At 41.2% G+C, this 27,134-nt stretch overlaps 1 protein-coding gene across 3 annotated transcripts in view; it reads left to right on the top strand.

Annotated features, from left to right (window-relative positions):
• Nucleotides 1-27,134, top strand: part of LMNTD1 (lamin tail domain containing 1) — a 208,650-nt gene that overhangs the window by 46,119 nt on the left and 135,397 nt on the right. For all 3 annotated transcript variants that reach the window (XM_054843525.1, XM_054843534.1, XM_054843552.1), the window contains exon 2: nucleotides 681-808. In XM_054843525.1, coding sequence (XP_054699500.1) covers nucleotides 791-808 — 18 coding nt within the window. In that variant the 5' untranslated portion in view covers nucleotides 681-790. The remainder of the gene's footprint in view (nucleotides 1-680; nucleotides 809-27,134) is intronic.

Raw genomic sequence — 27,134 nt, 5'->3', positions numbered from 1 at the left:
GCTTTTGCACCTATGGAACAAATCCTTTAGCTGATAGGAAGCATATCTTTCTTGCTTTATTCTCACCTGCCATCTTTGCCTTTATTTCCTTTGATGTTGTCCTGTAATCTAGAGTAAGTCTAGGCAGTTGTGATTGCTCTTTGTATACAGAGAAAAATGATGGAACCAAATGGTAATTAATACCCAGTGTGCTGCTTTACTAATAGTACAGCTCACTAATCTGCCCAAATCTTGTGTTGATGAGAAAAACATATTGGAAGAAGAAGAAATGAAAGTGAAATAAATGTTACATGTGTAAAAGTTTCATGTATTATAAGGGAAACTAGTAGTAATACTGTTTAATTAGAAGCTCTATTAGGAGAATTAAATTGCTGAAAGTGTTTCTGATAAAATGCACTGCAGTGTTAAGGGAAATCTAAACAAATGTGTGCACATGTGTTATTCCTTAAATGATTTCCAGGCTTGTTTTTAATGAGACTTTTGTCTCCCACAGTCACTGCTAATATAGAGGAATTTGGAGCCACTTCTTCCCTCCCATTATGCTGTGTGTTTGAAATTTGCCAGCTGAGGTGTGGCTCGTCATATAATCAATGTTGGCATTTGATTTCCACCCTGATAATTATACAGCTTGCTTTGCTTGACAAGTCTCTCATGTATGTATGTTTGTTTATTTATTGCAGTTTCACAAGCTACAAATGAGATTACACGCTGACCAAGTCACGCTGGAACAAGTACAAGAGGGGAGAACCAGTGCTTGAATCAGCAAGTTGCTAGTCTGACAGCTGTGTTTATGGCACTGCAGAAAATGGTGAGATCAATATAAGAATAATAGAGGCTGTTTGAATGTTTGAGCCTTGGAAGCAGGTTAAACCACTATTTGATTTTTTATACAGTTGAGGTTTTGTATGGGCACGTTTTCTTCTGCGTGCTTCAGAACATAATTCATTGTGTGACTAACATCATAATGCTATTTGCTTGAATATATTATGAAAAGATAACCTAGTGTTCTCAGTCATACCTATTTTTGGCAAGTTTCCAAATGCAACATTGCCGTAACTGTCTTGCACTGCTGTACCTAGAATAATCCAGAGGGGAGATGGGAAACTACTGTGGGTTTGGTTTTGTTTCTTTTAAAAGGAGTTAAAGTCTGATACAGTTTCATTCTTTAAAGGAAGATTATTGAGCAGATATTTAAAATGAGGGAGGTGCTTTACCTTTTCATGTCTGGAGGCGGGGAAAGGCTTTTGTTGTAGGCAATAAAATATCCGCTGCTCTTTATGACTACTGCTTCAATAAACTGCATTCTGGTAGATTTCACACAGTAATAGTATAATACATTTGTTTGGTACAATATAAACCCATGCAGTGTGGCTAAATTCTCAGTAATTGCTTATGGATGCTTATAGTTTTTATACCTCTTGACATAAAAGTGAGCTACAAAATGTACAAGACCTGGTTGTGTTGCATTAAGCAGTAGTAGTTGTGTGTCCCTCCCCTCCAAAAAAGGACTGTTTTCGGTCAGATTAGTGCATGGGTAGGGTGTGTTGTGTATGGATTCCTTTCTCAATAGAATGGTCAATAGGGATGAAATACCGCCAGGTTTACACATGCTTCAATTTTTTGTAGCCCTGTGCTTGGGGAACCATTGTTAAATGCATGTGACCGATGGGCCTCAGCCCCAAGTGCTGGACCTGGGGTCAGGGTGCGTGGCGAGAGGCTGCAGGGCGAGCAGCTGCCCCCTGAGCCTTCTCTTCTCTGTGGCTGGCTATTCTGCATGTGCCCACCCCTTGGCATCCTCCTTGCTGGCCTCTGCTTCTGGAGGGATTTGTCTACTTTGATATCTGACCGAAGCCACAGCGCAGCTGTGTAGAGGACTGTACGGTGGAAGAGGATGCATCTCAGTGTGACTCAGAACTGAGGATCTTGTCTCCTGTGATCAGTAACACCATCTATCTCTACAGCGGGCTGACACTTTTTAAAAAATAGACCATGGGATAATTTGCTGCAAACTGCAGTTTGGTTGTCCTCAAACTGCTTGCAACTTTGCTCAATAGTATCAGCTGGAAAAAGAAATATAGCTCCAAGGCTAGGTTCATGTAACAGGGAGAGGAAAACAAGGAAGCAATGCCATTGGCCTGTCTTATCAGAGCACTGCGTGGTTGCAGCATTCATGCAGCATGTGTGGATGAAATTCCCTCAATCTTGGTGAGGGGGATTTGAACCTTGTCTCCCACCCCTGAGAGTTTTCTAACTGCCAAGCTGGTATCAGACATTTTGGGGTGAGCTATTCTATGCTTTTTGTTTAAAATGTAGGTGCCCAGATACTGGGTGAAAATGTGTAGCAAGAGGCTGTGGATTCTGTCTTGCTATGTCTCTGGAGACAGAGTACTGTATAGGCAGTTAGTGTTAAGTGTTTTTAATATTAAGTTTTCTGTGTAAAGTGGAAGAGCCAAAGGCTGTTCTTCATCTGTTCAGCAATCTGGACTCTTGATACTCCTGCAGCTTGTTTGGCTTGTGTCAAACATCCATGTAGACTCCAGAACAAATGGCTGTATTTTCAAGACTTTTGAAAAGCAGCACTTGCACATTGCAAAGGAAGATAGACATGCCCATGGGAAATCTGACTGTGTGTGATCAAGTGCAGCCCTTGGTTACACAGTGGCTCTCTTCCAAAGCACACCCCTGAACTAGGTACTGGAGTGCTGGGTCTTGCTCCTACTTCTCCCATCTCCACACTTTCTTATCTAAGGCATAGATTAATGCATAACCCCTGAAATGTGCGTAGACCAAGCATTGGCGGCAAGAGGGTCAACTTTGGTCATGTATGTAAGTGCCTGTATTAGAAAGCCAGGGCTGGCTTAATCTCTCCTAAATTTACTTGCCAGAAAGTTAAGAACCAAGTGGTTCTTAGGTGGGTGCCTATCCTCCCTCTGTAATCAATGCAGTGGGATTAATCTCACCTAATGTAAGACCTTTAGAGCTTTCTGTCCTCTCATTAGTCATTTGAAGGGTAGATATGGTGAATAATTTCCTGGATACCTGTCATAAAATAAGAGGAATTGTTCTCTGGAGGGGCTTCCCCTCTGACTGTAGAGGGTGCTTAAATGACCAGAGGGTTCAAGTTTGGTGAGGAGATGTTAATCTCCAGTCTCCTCAGCCCAGGACAGATAGCTTCTGGAGGAGCTGGCTAAGGATGTCATCCTCCTAATCTAGGCACATACCTTAGATGCTTAAAGTTAGGTTGTGCAAAAACTGCCTTTTGTTTAAAAGTGGGTTAAACCACTTTAATGAGTATAATTTAAAGGATACTTTGTATCTTGGTCTGGACAAGATCAAAGACATCTGAAATTACATTAGTATCTGTGGAACAAATGAAGTGTTGTTTATCTCTTTGGAAGCAATAATGCAACTGAAAAACAGTTTTTTGAGCCTATTAGACTGAAGTTTTTCTACCTTTGTTACCACTAACGTAATACTCAGGGTATTGAATCCCACGTGACTATTGCTGTGCTGCATGTACTGGATTTTTTGTACAGTAAGGTAGAAACAGGCTCATCTTCAAACACGTTTATTTTAAACCAAGATATGTCTGGCAACCTAGAAAACTGTGGTCATGTAAATGGCAAAAAGACTGCAACAATTTTCTCAGTCTTGGTACAAGCTTATTGCATCTGTGTTTGTTAAAGAATAAAAATCCTCCCTCATTAAAAATATCCAAAGTACTCCTAGCACCTGAAAATATGTTGTCAGTTTTTTATGTAAAAAAGACATTTTCAATATAAATAAGATGTTAGTAAAATCAGAGGCTTTTTGAATGTATCTGCTTACGAGCACAATCTTATAGCAGTGTCAGCTGCTGTGTTTCCAGGTTGCACTTGTAGTTCATTAAAAGTTGAACCCTGGATGCCCATCAAGTCTGTCACTATGCTTGTTGCATAGCTAGGAAATGAGACCCTTGATACTGTGCTTGGATTTTTACTGATAAAATACTTAAATGTTCCAGCTAGGGTAGACAAGAGTGCAGAAGAACAAGCTGAGCTGCCTCCATCCTGGGGACATTGCTGAGGCATGCACACCTGCTTCCTGAGTTTCTAGTAGTAACTGCAACAAAAGGCAGATACCTGGGCTGCTCTGCCTGGGCAGTGTAGTAGCTTTTGAAAAGATTGATTTGCTAATCAAAGGCTGATGCAGAGGCCCTTGGAAAAACATTAAGACAAAGTACTAATTTCCACTAGTTTTCTGTGTTGGGCCTTCAACTGAAGGAATGAGTATTAAAGGAACTGTGATGCCAGTAGCCTTTGCAAATGTGCGTACTTAGCATCTTTCAAAGATAGCCTTGCTCTTCCTTTGCTAGAGAATGAGAACCTTTTCTTCTCCTTCAGGCAGAGCAATACTTACTTTGTCTCAGGAGCTGGCTAGTGCTTGATGCAGAAGTGCAATCCTATGCTCACTGCATAGCAAAGCACTCCTTGCTTCTGTGAGCTGTCGGTCACTAGCCGCTGCCGCAGAACTGGGACCTGTGCAGGCAGCTTGAAGCAGGAAGGAGGGCTGCTCCCCAGCGCTGAAGCTGTCTCTGTTGCTTGTGCAGAAGTATGTGAACTCCCCTTCCAGCTTCAGGTGGCCAAAATGCAGCAGGCTGGCTACAGAACCTTCTTCCCTTTCTTGCCAGAGCCCCTGACAGTAGGTCTGTGATCTGTAAGCAGCTCTTCTGTGATGCTTTCGCTGCTGTGAAGCAAGTCTTTTGTGCGTATGAAGAACAGATGCAGAAACAGTTTCATGTGGAAGCATACTAAAATTTCCATTTCAAAGATCTCAAACTCAGACCCTTAAAAATACTTCCCCAGCAAACACTGTACCACTATCAGAAACATCCCTCAGACTGATGGCTTATGCTAAGAGAATGGCACCCCTGTTGTCGTCATCTCATTTGGAGGAGAGATTACAGGCAACCCCATCCTCGCCATGCAAATCTGCAAATCCCTGCTCCCTGGTGGATCCAGCAGCAAGGTGAGGAGGCAGGTACTGAGAAATCCATCTCAGCCTTGACCTGGACCCTGTGGAGTTGATGAGTTTTGAGTTAGGGAAATGAGGAGCACCTCCCTGGTGTATGTTTGCTAACACTGCGAGACAGGAGACTGTTGACAAACAGCTGCGAAAAGGACTCATTGGTGTGCGTGGAGAAGGGCTTCTGGTGCACTGACTCAGGTCACGTCTGTCTAGGGCAAAACAAATGAGTCTTGCAGGAAGCTTGATAAACTGCATTGACAAGTTTTCTGTGATTAGAGGGGTTTTAGCTAAGTGGAATTGTGAAGAGTAAGCTCACAAAAAGATGAAGGTGAGATTTGCCCAGGTATTCTCAAAAGTTAACTTTGAGTCTTCTGGCCGCATCTTAATATGTGTTTCAGTGGATAATTCTAACATCGTGGTTCAGATTCTCTTAAAATAATGTTTTCAACTCTGAAAAGTAATAGAGATGACTAAATTATTTCAATCTAAAATATATTTCAATTTGTTTTAATAAATGTATAATTGAATCAGGGAAAATAATTTTATGAAGCTGTCTGTAGAGCAGAACTGCCCAAACAATGCAGTAATACTTAAAATTCAAAGGGAAGTACATTTTAAGCCAACATATAAAAAGTTAGATTGTTTGAGATATAATAAAGACTATTCTCATGGATAAAGAACTGTGCTAGGTTAGGACACTGTACAGTGAGTGGTAAAACAAAAGGTGTTACTGTGCTCTGATGTCACAGTAAATGTGATGTCACAATATGCTAGATCACTTAGGTCAGTTTTCTGCTAAAAACTTGGTGTAGACATCGCAGAAGGTCACTTCTTGCATACACCTTGATATATGGCAAGAAAACTAATCAGCTCTCCAGAATGGGTTTATTCCGTCCTCGAGGTGGTGGTTCTTCTGGAGAAGTTGATGTGGTAAAAAGCAAATTTTATGCAATCCTGGCAAAAACATAAGGCTTTCTAGAGCACTATACAGTTTCTGTGGGTTAATTTAAGTATCAAAATAATAATTTGTGTGTTTGTAGCTAGGAAAAGATTTATTTATTTACCTGAGTTTCATCTTGTGACTTGAAGGAGGAGCATGAAGTCTCAGTAAAACTCCTGATAGGATTTTGATTTGCTGAAGTCCAGGAAATATATAAGCAATCTTTCTCAAGGTATCCTGTTAATCTAATCAGCCAGAACAGGAGTGGCCATTTCATGAGTAAAAGTGGGTTTTAAGACTTAAATCCCACATTGGTTTTGGAGCTTTTTTCCTATTGTAGCTGAGCTAGTTTGCCTTTACTAAATGCTAAGCTAATGTAGGTACTTCTAACACTTCTCTGAGTGTATTTGAGACATTTTAAGGTTTATTTGCACTTAAATTTGTATTTTGGAGTTTGAAGTTGAACAGTGGTTACAACTGTCATAAACTTTCCTTTGGGTATGGACACTTGGTAGACTTTCACTGCGCTCATCTAATGGGCCTGGTGTGTGTGCAAGAGATATGTGCCTCTCTGTATTTGCCAGCTAGGACCAAATCTGGGGCAGGGGAAACATATGGAGAGTCACAAATGTTTCAGACACTGACAGCTTCATGGATGTATGGAACTGATGTTTGATATGAACCTTCAGTAACCGTTCTGTGAATTATCTGTGTGTGCTGTCCTTCTACTATTCTTTTGTGGCATACGTTTCTGGGTGCCTATCTCTGCATCCTTTTGTAAAGCATGTGTGTGCTCTGTGTGGCAGTGGAGTTGCTCTAATGAGAGCAAAGGTGCTGGCAGTCTCTGGGAGGCTCTGCCAGAAATGCATTCAGCCCCCAAGTTTCCATTTCGGGCGAAAAGTCCTGTGCCAGGACAGGGGCGCAGGAGCAAGGCTTGGTCTGTGGCAGTGCCAGGGCTCACAGCAAAAGCAGTAGCACCCTTAAAGAAGCTCTTCTTCAAGAGTGCCTAAGGCTTTCCCAAGGGAGAGACCTCAATAGCAAACAAATCCTTTTCTGCTTTGAGGGCAGTCCTGGAGACATCAGTCAGACAACCTGCTCCTAGCCAGTTACGTCAACGTGGAGTTGGTTTGTGATCAGTGGGACTCTGAAACATACAGACGAGACAGCAGGCAAGAATAGGACCACAGTTATTGCTAATGTTTTTGTGATGATAGACTGGATGTAATTAAGTTAAGAGGTGATTTGCAAATGTTTTGTTCAATTTAGTACATGGTAACTTAGCTGTCGCCACTTTGCACTCCTTGGCTTCGTGAGGTGAGCTTCTACCCCACCTTATCTGACTTTTTGTGAATGCTAAGTTGTCTCCAAAAATTAGTATTAGTATGCTATAAGTACATCTGCTTCTTAATTATTGTGATAAGCAAGACTTACCTGCCCCATCAAACACACTTTTAAGGATGCTACTGCTTTCTTCCTTCCCAAGGCTGTGGTGTTATATATGCATAATGACAAAGCAGAAGCAAGTCTCGGATGCAGATGCTCTCCTGTATCTTAACAGGACTGCATCCTGTTTCTGCCACACCAAATAGAGCATATTTAAGACTAGTCTTTAAGAACTAGACACATGCAGCAGTAAGGAAACCTGCAACGTAAAACTGTAAGTAGCTGGCAGAACAAGTGAAATGCAGAGCACACCTCCTGTGTGTCATGAGATGACAAATGCAATCATCTTTAGGACTAAACAAGAGGACATGTGTCACAGAGAAATGCAGTGACTGCATTTTTGTTGTGGATTTTTTTTCCAGCAGTAAAATATACTAAAATATTCCAGAAATGTAGCCTGATTTCTAACTGAGATAAGGTACAAATATAACAAGTGCGTACTGGTTACTAAAACTTTAATTTTGTTATTTTCTTCTAAAATGTGGTTAGAAACTGATTTCTTCAGCTGCAATTGCAATGAGTAGTAGAAACGAGACATCCTTGGTGTGAAATACTGCAGTACGTTATATGATGCAGGATAGACCTCACACTATTGTTTGGATCACAGTGAAAGACAATACATCCATCTTCTATGTATACCTAAATCCTACTGGTGAAGAACTAAATATTTTAGGAGGCAACTTTTACCCTGTAAAAATTCAACTGCCCATCCTCTCTTTGTGGCTTATATGCTCTACTAGCAGATACAAATGCTTGGGTGCAAAATTAGAGCCTCTCTGAATTAACAGAAGCCCTTTCAGGGAGAAATTAAACAGACTCAGGAATACTTTTCATTTTTGTCCCTCTTTAACAGAGGCTGTAGGTGTAGCCTTGACTTCCTTCATCTGCTACAGTGCTGAGCTGAGCTAACTTGTTGCAGGTCAAGACCAATAAGTCTCTCTCTTTCTCTGCTCCTTGCTGAAAAGAGATATGGGAGGACAGCTCAGGGGTAGGTTGGTTACACCCTGCTTCTTGATCAGGGCGTCTGGTAAAATTCCAGTCTAGCCCTTTATGAAGGGAAGTAACACTTTATCTCTTTTGGAGGTGGATGGGAGAAAGAGGAAAGACAAATCACTTTGATACTGCTAAGCCCCAAGCAAGGCAATGGGGACAAGGCAGGAGTTTTCATTTGTCTTTTTGAGCAAAGGTATGAATAAAGCAAGAAGCCAGTAGCTTCTTCCATTATGCTCAGCCCCTCCACCCCCACTTCAATGTAATATCACTTGCATTTCCCATATCTCCACTTTGAGTGATGTCTTGATGACCTCTTCATTGGAGTGCTTAATTTTCAAATGAAAGACTGCTCCATGGGTGGTGTTCTTGTCTGGCTCTGTCGACAACCAGAATATGTGACAGCTATTGTTGCAGCTGCGACTTTTTTTTTTTAAGTGGACCCATGTCACTGATTTATACTTCTGCCTGACTAAGGGTTTTGGATTTTAAAATAATCTCATCAGAGGCATCTCAGTTAGCTGCATACATTTCATTGACTGTGTTTTGGTTATCTGAGACTAGGTCTACAGTGACAAATTTGCCATAGAAGTTGCTCTTGAGTAACTGGAGATCATGAGAGAGTGCTGTATGCAGGCTCCCAGTGCTTTCTGCTCAATTTGCATATTGGAAGGCAAGTTTTAGGAAAGGTGAAAAGAGTGATGAGAGCTGCTAGGAATTTTTTAATAAAGTCTTTTTGGCAAAACATAGGGTTCTGTCAAGAAACATTTTTGTTCACAGCATGTTATTTTGATGTTGCTGACAGCATTTCCACTTCCAGAGCTGCATTACTGAAGATGGAGAGTGTTCAAATTACAGGGAAAAAAGCTTCTAATTTTACGATGAATTGGAAGTGTATGCACGCATGCACGTATACATACATGCATGTGTGCATGACAGCTGCGTTTCACAGATAGCTGTAATGAGTGCAATGCTTGTCTGTTTTGTTGTGTGGAATCCTTCTTAGCGACATTGGTACTACCCCTCCTCTATAAAGAAATTTGTAGCCCTGAGGAGGATGCATGAAGAAATAGAGGCTTAAGCTTCTAGGATACTGGTCAAAATGTTCCTTCTAATCAAATTTCTGACTTTAATGGCAAGCTATTTCTTGCAGTCTGATGTGTCATCCAGTGGCACTACTTACTGCTGAGAAAGATGCTTAAAATGAGAGGGGAGATTGACATTAGCTGAAAAGTAATATTTGAGATCCTGTTGTATTTTTTTCATACAATTTCTGCATTCAGTGGCTGCCAAACATTTTAAAGTGACTTTCGTTCATAAAGAAGCTCATGCCACTCTGAAGCACTGACAAAGTAGAATCTAGGGAACTTCCAATCAGAGACTTCTGCTTGGAAGGAAAGTATTTACCTGAAGTTGGAATGAATGTGGCTACTACAGCCCTTTCCCTAGGGCTTCGCTTTGTTAACTAGAGTGCTCTAGCCCCTCTGGAACATGCTGTTCTCACCTTTATTCACGCTGAATAAGGGGAAGGTGTCTCAATCTGAACTAGGTTTGCTACTGCAAGTCTTGCACAATAATTTTAAAATTAAACTCTAGCATGCATATACTCAAAGAAGTTATTCTGTCTCTGGGGTGAATAATTGCTCACTTTAAATGTTATATATGCATTTGCACATGTGTGTATACATATGGGGGTGGGGAGGAAGAATGGGCAGGCAAAGATGTAATTATTAACAGAAGCCCTAGTCTTGCATTATAAATATGGATCATGACTTAAGGAGCCTGAGGATATAATATATTCATCTTCTGCTTGAATATGTAGTTTTAATCATAGACTTGCCTGAAAGTCCTTATTTGAGATGAGCACTGACATTTAAAATACTTCTGACGTATACGTTGTCTATGTACAGATATAGTGGGCTCTTGCAGCAAAGGGGCTGAGGACAAGAGGATACTGAATTGAAACAAAGCCAGTCAGTCTTTTCCGAAGAGGAAAACTTATTTTCATGCATTAGAAAATGCCTATAGGTAAGGCAAGGATATGTTCAGCATAAATGTCAGATCATTCAATTGAAAGGATAAAATTTCTTGAAGCATCCGTGTGGGCACTGGGGAGCGGGCTGGCAGCAGACGTGGATTCTGCTTGCAGCCCTGGCACTGGTTTTGGGCAGACTGCTTAATCTCTTCCTGCCCAGCTCCTCTTCTGCTTGTATCTGTTCAGCCTGGTGAGCTTTCCCAAAAAGCAAGCATGCAGTTGTGTAACTGCAGAAGGGAGTCACGAGGCAGCTCTGCCCCAGCCTGCTGCCTCTGTCTCGGCAGAGAAATACATGAAGTTTAGCAGCCATGCACCTTTATCCTGTACATGGTCATTGTATTCTTAGCTCTGTTAGCCATGCCAGTGAAATATGTTCATGAAGTATGTGTAAAGAAGAGGTGTTCAAAATGACATCCCATCCCTATTGCTGGAGAGGCAGAACCACCACAACACAACATACGATTATCCAGGGTCTACCACAGTGGGGACTTGATTATGTTATTAGCCTTTAGGCTGTCGTATAATTAAAGATGAATGCTGAGTAAAATTAATCAACTATTTTGCAGGTTATGCACCTTTCTTTCCATTGAATCCTTTGTGAGAGATAGCTACAAGAGTCTTACTGTGGTAAAATACCTTAATTTTCTTCCCCTTGCAGTTTCGAATTTAATGGTCTAATTTTTGTTTCTAAACAAATCCTTTTCCCCAGTGGTGAAAGAGGTTTCTGCAATACAGTGCCTGCAAAATAGCAGATATAACTTATAGACATCGCGTTACATCTTGTAGGTGATCAAGCGATGTTTTGTAGACACTTACTCATATAGCTCACCTAAACACTTGAGTCATTTTACTATTTAACCCAACCCATGGTGTTGCACTGAAGTGCAGCACCTGAATTAGTGCTGTTTGTGGAATCAGGTGAGTGCTTGCCTCCTCATTGAGAGTACTGGGCTCTTTACTGAGATAAGGCTTTGGCACTCCACTGGCAGAGATAGGTAGTAACTCCGAATTCTCCCTCTTTAGAAAGAAAGAGGAGATTGTGTGGGGTGTGTTGGCTTGTGGTAGCTCAGTTCATGTATTGATTGATGAGAAGCTCAACATGAGCCGGCAGTGCGCGCTTGCAGCCCAGAAAGCCAACCATGTCCCAGGCTGTATCAAAAGAGGTGTGACCAGCAGGTCGAGGGAGGTGATCCTGCCCCTCTACTCCACTCTTGTGAGACCCCACCTGGAGTACTGCATCCAGCTCTGGGGGCCCCAGCACAGGAGAGACATGGAGCTGTTGGAGCGAGTCCAGAGGAGGGCCACGAAGCTGACTGGAGGGCTGGGGCACCTCTCCTGTGAGGACAGGCTGAGAGAGTTGGGATTGTTCAGCCTGGAGAAAAGGCGGCTCTGGGGACATCTAATTGTGGCTTACCAGTATCTAAAGGGGGCCTACAGGAAAGATGGTGAGGGACTGTTTATCAGGGAGTGTAGTGACAGGACAAGGGGTAATGGGTTTAAGCTGAAGGAGGGTCGATTTAGATTAGATGTGAGAAAGAAATTCTTTACTGTGAGGTTGGTGAGGCACTGGAACAGGTTGCCCAGAGAGGCTGTGGATGCCCCATCCCTGGAAGTGTTCAAGGCCAGGTTGGATGAGGCTTTGGGCGATGTGGTCTAGTAGAGGGTGTCCCTGCCCACAGCAGGGGTGTTGGAACTAGGTGATCTTTGAGGTCCCTTCCAACCCAAACCATTCTACGATTCTATGATTATTTGCCTTTGGCTGCAGAAAGCCCTGCAAGATGTTAGAGTCTGTAGAGCAGATGAATGCAGATGCTGATGTGTAAGGTAGAAGATCAACTTGTGGAGCAAGAGGCCCAATAAACAAAATTGACAGTTTTATATCCAGAGACTTTCCTCTGGAAATCATGGATTTTGTTAGCTAATGTATCACCTGTACCTTTCCCTGTGCTGTGAGAGATATATCACATGCTATAGTAGTATGTCATTGTACATATGCCGTCTTCACAGTCTGTGTCTTATGCATTTGTCACGTTTCAATGGCAAATAATGTGTTAAGAGTCTCCTCTTGTTTGAGTTACTCTTTGAATTTGTTCAGAGCAAACTAGGGACTCTTTTCTGAAGAAGATAATAAAAGCTATAGCATAACTGCTCAGTAATGTTACTGAAGCAAAAGACTGAAATTATTGAGGAACAATTAGAAATTTCCTTGAGGGAACAGGTGTACTATTAAGGGATGAAATTTGATGAGACAAATGACCTTTTCTTGTTCCCTAAAAAAGTCTAAGGTTATTATTTCCACCCCCTCCATCACTTACGGAGTCAGGAAATGCAGCTATAAATCTGTGTGTGAGACACATTCACAAAATGATTGCTTCAGCACTCCAGTGCTAGAAGAAGCCTTAATGTAAGGCCATGTTTGGATGAACAGACCTACGCAACTAGACTCCTGAAGGAACTGTCCTTCTGAGGTGCGCTGTGCTGGGATGTCCTGCTGCTGACAAACTGCTCACAAGCCTGCAGTGATGCAAAGAGCATGTTACCTGTATTCAGCATCCTGACAAGTTGTGGAGCAGGATCGGAGCGCAATGCCAGGCCAAGCCTGCTGCCTTCTAGCAGTGCCTGTAAGTTGTTCTGCCAGCCAACAGAAACTGAGGTGCCAATAGACCAATGCTTTTTTAGCTTTATTTCAGTATTGCCTTTTATGTGCTGTGCTGAGTCCTGTAAGCTAGGAGAACTGACACAGCTGCTGTGGAAACACATACATGCAGTTTTTTCCTCTCCTACAAAAAGAAATTGTGGTTGCAGCAGGAGAGATTTCAGAGGCTACTATGTGCTCTATGTGTTTTGATTTTATTTAAAGCTTCACTTTTTCTGTCTCTTTTTCTAGTTTAATATATTAAAATAAGGAGCAGTAAAACAGTTGAGCTAAAAGCCAACAAGTAAAACAAAAGCCAATGTTACAGAAGCCAATGTTACAGATTTTTGCCTCCTTGAGGGTTTTAGCACTAAACAAATTTCTCTTCCCGCCCTGTAAAGCAGATGCTGAAGCTGTAACTAAAATTCAGACAACTTCCCCCCCGCACTGTGGACAGAGCCACTTTTTTTAGTACAGAGTTTCTTCTGCAGCTTGCAAGTCTTCCTGTGTCATGTGAGGACTAGTTTGGAGGCAGTTCATCTGTTAGCTTGCCTTTACTAAGCATCTGTAGATCAGAGGTAAGAAAGAGTCATATTTAGGCAAAACAGAGAGCCAACAGGAAAGTACCTTGGTTTTTTTCCTGTGGCAGAGCCTCTATCCTTACTAATAAATACGTTTGAGCCTCCTTTCAGTACATGAGAGGTAAAGAGGACAATGACACCTAGCTGTTGGAGGAGTGCTGGGATATCTGAGGTATAATCTCAGTTCTTCCCTTGGCCCACGCCTCAGTAACCATATCTGGTATAGTTTGACATGGGAAGGAAGGGTCTCCCTTTTATGCACATTGGGATCTACAGATAAGGAATGCTTCATAACAGGAAAATGGTATTGTTAGATCTTGCTTGAAGTTTGGGCAGATGCCAGCTGAACCGCTAATACAAAGACCTCTTTCTCCAGACACACTGACAGCTGAGTGCGTGTTTGGGATTACAGGTATGCCCTTAATTGAGGGATAGGAAACTCCTAGACAGAGTTGGTATTAACTATCAATGTGGTGATTGACACCTTGGCTCAAAGGAAGATGAAAGATACTGCACTGCATAGTGTAAAAAAGGGGTAATGAGTGTTTTGGAGGGTTTCTCTTTGAGCCTGTACAGCTGATTAAGCTAGTCTGACTCGACAGCATGCACTAGGACAGGTCACAAAATGTGTTGTGTTACCAAAGCTGATTAAATGTCTGATCATGCCAGGATTTTTCCTGTTGTGGCCAGATGCTAGTCTGTGAGGAAGCAAGTCAGCATTATGCTGAAAGCGGTCATCCACTGTTTGCTTGTGAAATTAAGAGAGTGACTGTCAGAGATGTTATCCAAAATACTATCAATAGTTTGACATGAAACTGAGCTTGCTTTTATGTTAATCCCAGTAATATTTTTTATGCTGCTGCTACCAGTACTGTTTTCTGTTAGTAACTAGGCTACTTGCTGCGCAGTTGTGTGCTGTTTGTATAGCACCATGGGGATGTCTTTGATAAGGACTGAGCCCAGAGCAGTTCATGGGCTCTAATGTCATGGGAGATTTTCCATTAATGATTCTTGTGAAGATTGCTTCAAGCTCTCAATCCCTGTTTCTCTGCCAGTGCTACAGAATCTTGCCAGGAGACCATAAAAGAAAACCATACTTCACTGAAATGAGTGGCCTCAGCTGAACTGTAAAACCCTGACACTTTGCAGGTGGGCCTGTGCCCCACACATTTGTGGAGCTGTCTCCCTTGTGTAAGCCACATCCTGTGCGGTGGCTTGGCTTGATCTTTATCCAAACCAGCAGTATCTGGCACATTGGATCAGGCTTAGAAGAGACCTGGGATCAAAGGAGCCTTGTTTTTCTTCTTTTCAGCCAAGTATGTTGGCACTTTTCTGTTACCTGTACGCCCATCTTGTCACCTGGGATGCTGCACATTGAGAGAAGATGCTTTAACAGAGATCTGTTAGAAGCTAGGGAAAGAATATTTTTAGTAATTAATTCTTAATAATAAAAGTTACTTTTTAATTGAAGTAACTTAAAATAATATGTTACTTCATTTTCATCTGCCTGTATCGTATATAGATCCTAACTTAAAGCTAATCAGTCAGCCAGCTGTCCCCTCCTACTATTGCCAGGACAGAACAGTGACCCATGGAGCACAGTTGAATGCCCCCTCCTTGACTTCTCTGAAATGAAGGACTCTTACTACATCACTGCAGATATCAGTGCAACTTTTAGTTAAGACTGTTCTTTATTCATTGGATAAATATGTAGAGAGTATATGGAGATCAACTTCTACATCTTGATGGATGTGTGCTGGCTCCTGGGCAGGTGTCTGTGGGTGATTTTTTTTTTTCCTTCATTAGTTGCTCAAATAGAAGAGAGGATCAAATGAAAAAAGTGCCCCTCAAGCCAGGTGGGGAAGGGTTGAAGAGTTTAAGATTTGGACCTGGTTCTGAATTTTGCAACTGAGCCTGAAACACAAGAACAGCCAACTTGCTTGGGACTATCTGTGAGGTCTGTGCAGTGGTTCGTGTGCGGCACCAGCTGCCATTTCTCACCTTGCCTACGGTGAGTTTTGTAGAGCAATGTTAAGAGAGCTCCCTGTGTGCTAGTTGTGACCTGTCTTAGACATATATATCTGCAGCCTTGGAGTTCTGATTTTCTGATTTTTCTGCTGCTTCTCTTGAAAACAAATGTGTGTTAGGAATTGAATGACTTTGAGAGACTTCAGCTTAACTCTGTTACGCAAATCACTGGAAAAGAAAACGTCTTCAAGTTTTTACTCAGAATGAACTACTTTTATGCTTGAATCTCCTAAATTGAAAATATTTTCCCTTTATATCCGTATTCCCTTTTTCTTCCCCTTGCCAGATGTCACAAAAGTACAAGCTCAGAGTGACAGGTATTTTGTGGGACAGCAAACATGTTTTCTAATTGGATGTGGCCCTGAGCTCAAACATCAAATACAAGCACTCTCAGTGGTGGTAGAATGGAGGGTTTAGGTTTGGATCTAACTTTGAAATAATTCTAATTCTTTCAAGCTTGCAGCTTAATTTTCATCTCAAGTCTTGCTCAAAGGAGGAATTTTCACATTGCCAAAGGCTGCTAGGTACTTCTGCCAACTTCTGCGACATGGACAGTAGACTGCTTCCTGGCATGTGGGCAACTTGCATAGAAATGCGCAAGTGTGGGAGTGAGGCATCTCTGAAGATACTCGTGGTCTCTCTTATCTTCTTGCAATGTGCTGCTGTTTGCAACTTCTGGTATTTTGTACCCAAGGTCTTAGGTTTTCTGAAGTGGTTATCAAGGATTTTGTAGTCTGGCGAAGTACCGGGATGGGTATTATATGGGCTTTCTGGACTTCCTAATTTCCATTGTGTTGACTAGAAGGTTAAATATATACAGCTAAAGAGATTACAAGCTCTTTGATATAAATTGCTGAGAGATCTGTTGTCCTTTTTGTCTGTCGGTTACTGATGAGATCCCATAAGCACATTCCAGGTTTCTAGCCTAGTTCTCAGGAGGTTCATGCTGATACTGCATCACAGGGTTGCTGTCTTCACCTCAGTCTCTCTGGGCCTCAGTATTTATAAAAACACCTGAGTAAGCCCTCCTTTACATCAAAAGCTGTTGCGGGAAGGGATGCCCACAAAAGCATATGATATACTATGATAATACAGCGACGGGCAGAGATGTCTGCATACCTAGGGCTGATGATCAGATGTACAGGGCCTCATTCCTTTCTCTGTTAAGACTTGATCCACAGGCTTTTGAAATCCTTCTGGATTTGCCTTAATGCGACTCCGTCATAGCAGAGTGCTTGGGATGAGGGAAAAAACAGCCTGTAGCAATTGGGGATGGGCAAGAGAGGATGATGACAAAACATCACCCCTCTAATCTTCCTATAACTCCTGCTACCATAGTTGTCATCAGTTGAACCACTTGTTCCACTGCAATGAACAACTGCAGCTACCAGCTAGGTGACCCTGCTCCCAGCCAGACAATGTTGCCAATGCTAGTGGAGAAGTCTCCACTGTAATTCTTGCAACTTTTCTGATGTTTTGAGATGCTGTAGGTCTTGTCATTTTTGAGTACTTTATGTATCATTCTTTGGCTCTGAGAGGAACTAAAAATGAAGTGATGATATTCTGTTTGTATGTGTGCACTTATTACATGTGTGTGCGTTATAATAGTGTGGTTTCCTTGAGAATATATGGCTTGTAAAACTGCACATCTGTTTTCTTCCCTGGCACGTTCATGAGTCTCAGTAAAATATAAGAAAGCTAGACATTTCAAAGATAGCTGTGTCACTTTCCCCTTCCCACTTATTGCAGCTTATTCCATATCCTTTATTTTTATTGCTTCTATATTTAGCTTACAGATCTCTCCTGGATCATGCTGATGAAACTGATGTAGGAATTCAGCCACTTAGGTGACAGTTATACCTATATTTAGAAAATTCTTCTAATTACTCTGATGCCCCATTGAATACCATTTTCCTTAGTGATGCTTATTTAAAGAGTAGAATATTAATGAGCATCAAGAATTGACATCCATACTGCAATTAAAATAATTGCTTAATTAAGAGAAGGATAATTTAATGCTTACTAACAACATTTGTAACCATGCAATGCAAAATAAGATTTGTTTGCATCTCATTGGTATAGGCCTGGACCCAAACTCTGGACCTGAATATAAGTTAAGTATCAATTTTTTTTTCTAAAAATATAATCAAACTAAAGGTCAAAAAGTTTGTGAACCATATACCAAGTTTTAAGAGTACTTGATGTGGCCATGGTTTTGTATAGCAACTAAGCAAAACTTTCCAGCCTCTGCTATCTTTATATTTTCATTCAAAATGAAAGCAAAAATCATGATGAATGAACTGAGCATTCATCTTCACTAAGACCTTGGAACTGGATCTGTTGCATGTTGCTCTAGAAGAAATTAGCAGTGATGCATTTTTTCTTTTTAATGTCAGAAAAGCAAGCAGCAAATCATAAGAATTGACATCACGTGAAGTCTCTAACTTGCCAGTACTGAAGACCAACCATCCTTTCTCTTTCACTGAGGGTGTGATGACCTCACTGTGTCTGTCCCAGTCATTATCTTGAAGGTGACCCTTCCTTTCGTGTCTGCCACTCCTTTCTCATTTAGCCACTTTCAGCTAGATATCTTCAGGGAACTATGTAAATATATTAGTGCTTCCTTTTTATGTAAAGGAGGCATGAAGAGAGGGTGCTGTAATTTTTTTGCAAGATTATGTAATTTTAGGCTAAAATTATGAGTCCACCTCAGATGAAAGGTTTTACTAGTGATTTTTGATAACATATTGGTTCAAAAAGAGCCTAGAAAAACGAAGCTCTCATCTATTAAAAATAAGGATACAAGTGATTATGTAGGTTGGGTGTACTGTAATCTTTGGGATTTTTTTTTTTAAGTTCTATTCTGGGCATTCCCTTGAAGACTAAAGGTGAGAGTGATTAAGGAGACATGGTGAAAATACCAGAATTGGTTTTGATCATTCAGTAGGTGGCAGCTTTGCCTGAAGCTGGAACTGAAGCAGTGCCACCACATGATATAATATTTCAAAAAGCTACACCTTGGCCAAAATTACCTCTGATTGCTTGGATTGACTTTATAGAGATTAAAATGGGCACAGTATTCTTTTACATGGGCCATTTTTAGCTGACCTTCAAGGAACCCCTTCATCAAGTCTGTCCTTATCACACACCTGATTAGCCACACCTAACTGTGAAACTACGCAAGCGAACAATCCCATTTAAAAAAAAATGGAAAAGGAAAAAGAAGAGGGAAGGGAAGACAGACAGGAAGGGAATAAAAGGCAAGGAGAAGAAAGGCAGAACCGCAGAAGTCCCCAAATCTAGCATTTTCCCCACAGTGCGCTCTGGTCCTTGAAGGAAAAATGAGGGTTCAGACCCAAGCAGGACTCAACTTTGCAGTGGCCGAAGCACAGTAGGATTTGGTGTGAGCATCCTTCTCAGCTAGGCGCTGTGACTCAAGCAGCAGCTGGAAAGGAGCAGTCTGGTTAGTGCCCAGAGAGCCCACTGAGGGGGCAGCGGGGATGGATATCTGAGGAAAGCTTCCTGGTTTCAGCTTGCCTGAGGAAGTATCAAAATACCAGCTTAGCCCTTTGCCTCTACCTCATTCCTGCCATGGCTCCTATGTGTCTATGCCTGTCCTTGCTTACTGCCTTCTCAGTGATCCCTTAGCTTTCTTTGTAATTAAAACGTCATGCCTTGGCCACTCTTCTTCTGGTTCTAAAAAGGCTGAGCAACGTGGGCTGTTTTGGTATGGTATCCCCTTTCTGTTTTGTAACTCCATGGCTTCCAGCTTCAAAACCAGTTTCCCCTCACTGCCTTGAGCTAATATAATAAATGCAAGTAGTTGGGTCATCCTGAAAGTGCATTGCTGGGGTTGTTTTGGATGAATCATTTTAATTGTTTTCTTTGAAAATTGCAATTTTTGAGCACTAAAAAATAAAGGGAGAGGAGGGAAACACCCCTATGCAGTGTGCCTCTATGAGATTATCTGATGTTTGAGAAGTAGAATTAAAAATCATATGGAGCCATGCAAAATGATGTTTTCTCCATAAAAATGTTCTCAAGTGGAGAGTATATAGAAAATACAGCAGAAACTTCCATAAATCAAAGGACTTGTAATATGGCACAAAGGCTTCCTAAGTGTCTTCTGGGGTAGAGAAACACGAAGAGCCTGAATCCCGACTGGTGTAAATCAGCCCATGTCTACTGAAGGCAAGAAGCTGTTTTCTGGGGGTGAGGAAGGGGAAGACGATCTGTGACGCATAGTCTATATCCCCATTTAGTGCTTCTGAGTTTTTTCCAAAGATGTGACAGTAAACACATAAACCAACCAACTCTAAGAGCTGAACAGAGTGGATGACCTTCGTCTTCAAATACCCACAGTGGCTAGAAGCTCCTTCAGTCAAAGGCTTGCTTTAAATTTCATACTTTGACTTTACAATGTTTTCATTGCCTGCGTATTTACAAGAAGTGGATTAAACTGAAACCCTTCCCAAGCATTTGTTGTTGTTATTTGACAGTCTGCTGAGTAATGCTCTTTGCATGTGTTTTTACTTTGTGGGACAGCTTTTCCCCACAGATTTATACACTTTTTTGGACAGAGATTTAATTGTGAGACAGCTGGTCTGATTATAGATCAATTCTTTTAGTTAATCTGAAAGAGAAGTAAGTTGTACTTTGAGTTATAGAATTACATATGGTTTAGTTCAGTGGGGGGAAAAAATGTGAAGTTTCATGTAACCCTGGCTGGGTAATATTTAACAATACTTATTGAGTGCCTGGAGGCATAGCTGTTTCTGTATTATGTGACTTAGAGTTGTTGTTCCCTTTGGTGGGAGCTATGTTCTGTAGCAGGTTACATCTAAAAGATTAATTATGGTTCAAGTTCGCAAATGGTGAGATTAAGACACTGATATTTGTCAGAAGGGAAACAGACTGATTTAGTCCAGATAATAGGGGGACAGCTTTTGTCTTTTAGGATCAAATGGAGAGGGGGGGATGTGTGTGACACATCCCCCCCCCCCCCGATGTTTATGGGTTTTTTAAATACTTTTTTCATTAGAAGCCAGCTGGACCACTCAAAAATCAAGTTTCTTTTTCTCTCCACTCCTCTTATTTGGCGTTTTAATCATGTTTTTCTCTCCTTTTTCTGCCACTAACTTTTTTTTTTGAAGTGGAGGAAAAAAGACAGCCTGTAGGTACAGGTAAAAGAACAAACCCAGGGTTTATTTCCTGTTTTAAGATGGTAGTAGTTCAAAATTTTATATTAAATTTTATCAAAAAAACTCACACACAGCACTTTGCTTTGCATTGGTTTTAAATATTATCTATGAATACGAATTGTTCTTTGAAGGGTTGTAACAGAAATCTTGTGGTGGCTCTTGTGAAGCAAGTCTGAGAGTTCCTTGCCTCTGGGAAACAGATATCAAGTGGTGAACATCTTTGCCTAGTTTTTTGAGCTCCACATCTTTCTCTTTTCCACCACCTGTTTATCTTTCTGTCCTGTGACCAAAAAAAGACTAATTTCAATATAGGTTAAAATATCACATTTGTCACTGTCAATGAACTTGGTAGAAAAAATGAGAGGAAGGGAAATGGAATGCAGTTTTTAAAGCATCCTTTTATTTTCCTGGTTCTTTCTGGTTACCCAGGGCTGACTTGCTCCTTGTCGGAAACTGGAGCAGTTCCCCTTAGAAGCCTCTTAATACATGATGCACTGGTACACAGGAATCGACACCGTTCTCTGCTTAGGACATCTAACTTGCCCTGCAGGTGGAAGATGGACAACTGTCCTAAATGTAAAAAAAAAAAAAAAAAAATAAAAAATCTTACACTACTGCAACTCAAGCAAGGAAGGTTCTTTTTTTTTTTTAGCTTAAGTGAAAGACGCCTGTCCTTTTGGAAAGCATCCATTCTCACCAGCAGCCACAAAATGCAGCATGGTCTTGGGTCTGTCTGACAAAACGCCTGCTGCTGTGAAATGCTGGAAGTGCTGACTTGTTCTCATGTTCCTTGTAGCCAGGGCTGGCTTGTTGGCCTTCATGGTGGCAGAGCCACTGCTGCTGGTTGCAGAGGCAGGAACTTGTTAGCCAGTGAGGCTTCCTTTTAGAACTGCAAAAGTTCTGACTTTTGAAGAAGCAACTCAAGAAAGGAGCTCTCCAGGATTGAAGATATAGTGTTAGAATTGCCTGGTTGGAGAGGAAAACTTCTAATTTGCAATAACTTTTTTTTATTTTATTGGCATAGCAGAGCAGAATCTGATTTTTTTATAGCATTCACTTAGATATAAATTATGCATTGTTATTAAACAGTAATCAAATGATTCAAATGCAATTTAATTTTTAAATTAAATCACTTAAAAACATGCTTTTTTTAAGTGCACTGCTTTATTAAAGTGCTATTTTCTGCTGCTCTTTTATCAATAACTTTATTCACAATGTTGAATATTTTATGGTGCCAGGGGCATCATATTATCTCCTCTGATATTGCCAACCTGATAAAATAAAAAAAGTCTCTACTGTAATTTCTTCACCCAGTAAGATGTGAAACTATCTGGCAATTTGTTAAATAGGAATATATTGCTTTGCAAATGAATAAAATAACATTAGCATTAGAAAATACAGTAACATTATATCAAATAACAGTCAAGGAATTATCTGACGTATTACATAGACTATTTGCATTTAATTCAATTACTTATGAATCTTCTTTCCTTACTGGTAGATTCTGATACTGATCTCTGCTCTGGTGTTTGGATGAGTGCTGTGCTGCTAGAGTCCAGTGTAGCTGATATCCCTCTAATTTGCCCTGTAATAGCAGTGGGTCTTAGCTGAGCTGCTGAACCAGTTGAGTTGTGTGTGCTCATGAGTAGCGCCTGTATTGTTAAATCCTGTAGTGTTCTTTACACACACACAGATCAGTCATATATTTGAACAGTGTATGAATATGGATAGTGGAGGACGATGTGAGGTTTGCCCATATGGACTATACCAGTAGTGGCCACCTCATTAAACCACGCAGAGATGTCGTGGCGCTGGTTGAGCAGCACTGCCTGCTGACCTAAGGTACACATTTTCTTGAATTCAGAGGAATCAGCAGAGGTAGGTTTTCCTCCGCCTTCTGGGGCACTCCTGGGCGAGGTAGCTGTGAATGCCTGCCTCAGGATGGGGGTACCGGCAGTGTGACAGATTCCCATGGAGCGCGAGTCATTTTGAGCCAGGCATCACTCTGCAGACCGTTGCACGTTGGTGGCCAGTGCTCAAGCAAGGCTGCTGCGTGCAGCTTGGTCATTCTCATGGCTCCTCTTGATTTCTTTGTCCGCTACAGCCATGAGGTAATAAAACAGCACTTCACTTGTACCAGGTAAGCAGCTTGAATATAAAGCTGTGAATAGGGTTTAAATAGCCAGAAAATTCTGCTTAGATTGCAGCAGAAGCTTCATTTCTGCAGTACTTCTGAGGTACCCTTGGGGAACGTGGGAAGATGTTTGCTTTCTGGCTTTGCTGGCCCCAGTGCTTTTCTTTCAGGGGACAAGTCTTTTAAAAAATGCAAACATATAGCATGGTCTGTGATCTAGTCCTTTTAAAAATCAAGTCCATGGTTGACACCTTTTATGTGGAGATTGCTATGAAAGGGTTAAATGTTTGCAATGAGCTGCTGCATTGTAACTCCATAAATACTACGATTACATCCTATTTTAAGTGTTAGGAAATAAGGCTGCTATCTCAGATGCTGTGGTTGCCAATTTCCTGATGCTTGCTGTTCCCAGCCGCTCATGTCTTCATCTTCTCATCTGCTTTTGATTACTTGGACCTTCTCCGTATAAAATATTACAAAACAAATTGCTGCTGTTGCTGCTGGTAGCGCTGGGAGATTTTTTGGTATTGGTCCTGCCTTAAAAATTTAAGATGACATAAAAATTTTCCTTACTGTACTATGATGGTGTGTCCTGAATCACACTGAGCACAAAGGCTGTTAATAGTCTAATGAAAAATTTTGAGTAACTTAGTAGTTTATTTCATCCCTACCAGCTCAGTAGTTCTTCTGTGGCAATATTTTTCTGTATTTCAGATTTATCCCAGGACACCTCTTCTAATGTCTGTCTTCCTTGGTGAACAAGCTATACTTTCTAGTGAATCTAGGCTATGCATTTCATAATTGTTAAAAATATTTATTTATATGGGTCTAACTCAACAATGAGTTTTTTAGGCTGGTATGGAAGAACTGTTTAGAAAGCAAAAATGTATCATTTAGAAGGATTTTTTTAAAAGAAACTTCTGTGTGAAAAGCATATTTTTTTTATTGACATTGGGAAAAAGTTTTGAAGAATGTGAAAATTAAATGCAATTTTCAGTTTTGGACTGAACTATTTCAATCAACAATGAAGGCTTCCCCCCCACACCTTTTGATTCTGCTATTGAGCCACTCTCTTTTCTCCTCCATCTTTTCCTTTGCATATCTCTACTCAAACTGAATTTTGCTTCTCCCTTATCACAAAGTGGCCATAAACCTGACTTAGAGTATTTCTTGAGTTCAGTGTAACTCATTCATGTGCTTCCATCTGTCTTATACTATTTAGACAATGTGAAACAGCCAGTGCGTTGCAGTGAATCTGGTCCATGCAACTGTATTGAATAACAAATGAGACCTTAGTGGAGGACTCCATCTAGGCTATTTGTCTTACAAAATACCATAATGGTCACAAAAGAACATCATTTTCCAAGGATGTGGTAGAGAGAAAGCCAAATCCCAAATGGAAATGTTTTGGGGTTGGGGTTTTTTTTGTCTGCTTGTTTTTTGAGAGGGACAAGAAGAATTCTCCTTGCTGCTACCAAAAGGCAGTGTTTCAGGGGACGGTGATAGATGAAGCCTCTCTGAGATAAATCTTCCATTTCTACCTGACTGGTGTCTGCTGCCCAGGGGTTAACTGAATGGGATGTGGGAACAGCAGCTGGGCAAAAGGTGCTAGAGACCAGTAAAAGCTTCCTTCCATGTTGGAGGGTGCTAAAAGGGAGGTATCTCCCAGCAAACAGAAAGCGAAGCAGAAAAGGAATGATGTACCCCTCTAGTTGCTGCTTTCTTTTGTTTTGTTTTTCTTTCCCCTGATAGGCTCTTCTCCTTCCAGTCTTACTGAGGGTTTTCCATTGATTTTTTTCCCATTCCTCAACATATATGTCAGAAGCCTAGGGCACTTGGATTGGAAAATGGACTTTGATATGATCAAATACTTTAATCTTTTTAGCATCAATTCTCTTTGGAGTTCATCTGATTTACAAGGAAGGGAATGCCCATGAAATTTACTCTGAGTAGTAGCATCTCTGACTTTAATTCATCTCCTGGCAGTTCAACTTCAGCCAGTCTTTCATTTTTACTACTCTCATGTAGAATAACTTGTCTCTTTTCTGATTCCTGAGCTGACTGATATGTTAAGGATGACAGTAAAATTATGTTTTAAAGGAAGAGATGAGGAAAATATGGCTGCAAATTGCAGAGAGTGTTTAAAGAAATGAGAGCATCACTCCACTGTTAGAAATGAAAGAACTTAAAGCTGATGAGTGTAATAATAATAAGCATGACCTTCATTAAACAAGTTATTGTGACAGCAACTGGACTTACTTGATGTTAAGTGTAATTTACTATAAAGAAGTAGCATTAGGCACTATTTCTGCTGTTGCTTTATTAGCAGGAGGGAAACCTACAGCTTCAAACAGTTAATTTGGGGTAAAGATCCAATAAATGTGAAACCATTCCACATGTCTCTTTGGTCTAGAAACAAGGCTGGATCAGGTGTTGATAGCCAGGAATGCAACCTGGAGGAGAGGACATAGGAACAGAAGCCAAGTGGTTTTGATCACTGACCTGAGCCCTGGCATGGACTTGGTTGAGCTTCTGAATAGATTTCACAATAGATACTGAGCCATTTGTTTTAAAGATAATATCCTTTTGGACTAACATGTGTCTCTTTACTTCCCCTTCCTCATACGATGGTTGTGTTTTGGTTTTTTTTTGGGGGGGAAATTCAGAGATAAAATTACAGTGATAAACTCTCTTATGCTCTGGATAATAATGTGTATTTTGTTGCTAGTAAAGCTTGAGTGGTAACAACCATAGCAAAATTCAGTATTATGACTCAGTAAGCTCATGCATAATGAAAGTGTGCCTGAGTTTGGTTAGTTGTCCCTTTGCCTGCCTTGGCGCTTTGCTACCTGAAGGCATCTCTGCAGAGGACCCCAGCTAACCAGAAGATGAAGTCTTGAATTCAGTGTTGCTCAGCACAGACCTGGCCTTATGGTTGCCCTTGCACCACTGTTGCCTTTATGACTAATTTCCAAAAGCTGTTCAGGTGTATAATGTTGTCTCCAAAGAAACTCTTCATTTTTCCTGGGATGATGCAGTCACAGAAAAGTTTAGAGTCAGTTTCAAGCTCCTTGCTTTCAGGCCTTATGCAGAAGCGCCAGAGGAGATAGGGGGATTACAGCTGATGCCGCATGTGTGTATTGAAAGATCCTCTTCCCCATACACTGAGCCTCCTTTGGACTCCTACTTAAAACATTTCTTTCCACGATGATCCCTTCCTTGAGTTGTAAAAAGTGTGACACTGAGAAACAGAAAGGCTGATGGACTGCTAGATGTATGTTTGGCACAGTCTCATGAATTTCAGCTAAGTCTTTATTTCCTTAAATGACACCTAGTTTAAATAGCAGCAACATTGCCATTGCCAGACTGTTTTATATGTGCTCTTTATACAGTGGGTCTCTGCATCTATGAACTAGGTTGTTCATAAAGAGCATCTGTCCTTTGTAGGTAGTCCCATGGCCCCAGTTACCAAATTATCTGAGCCCTGAACCGCCTTGAAAGAACATAACCTCACGGTACCCCTCTGGGGTAGGAAGTACAGTTACTGCTATTTTATAGCTGAGACTGAGACCTGGCTACACTGCAGAATAAAGATGTGATGTCCTATGGTGTTAATTGTACCACACTTGTGCGGGTAAGAATAGCTCAAGCTGGCAAGCGCTGTGCAGACCCTCTGCAGGCCCCGGTAGATGGTGTGTATTAAAGGCCACGCCAGCTGTGTGTGACAGTCTGTGCCAGCTGCTGTTGCTACTACAGTTATGCAGGGGAGTTTGAATAAGCAGGCACTGACCTATGCTGTTGTTCTGCTGTTCAGATATAGCCAAAGTGACGTGCCCAAGGTCACAAAGAGCCAACGTGAGGGAATTGAATTGGGAATGATGCCATTACCTCTGAACCGCTCTCAGAAAAGCATAGCTTTATCTCTGATGGGAAAATTATTAAATGTTGTGTTAGCATCAGAAACTGAATGTGTAGGAAGCCCTCGTAGGGGGACTAAGCTGCTGAAGCCTGGTGCCACAGAGTTGTGGTGTAGTTGAGTATGAATTTGTATTGATGGTTGGATTTTGTTCCTGTTAATGCTGTGTCAAAGCAGTACTGTATTGGTAAAATCACAGTGGTTAAACTGAGCGGAGAGTTTAA

This window comes from Grus americana, chromosome 1 (genome assembly GCF_028858705.1).
Source record: "Grus americana isolate bGruAme1 chromosome 1, bGruAme1.mat, whole genome shotgun sequence".
In the NCBI taxonomy this organism is placed as follows: Eukaryota; Metazoa; Chordata; class Aves; order Gruiformes; family Gruidae; genus Grus; species Grus americana.
This window is presented reverse-complemented; position numbering and strand designations above follow the sequence as displayed.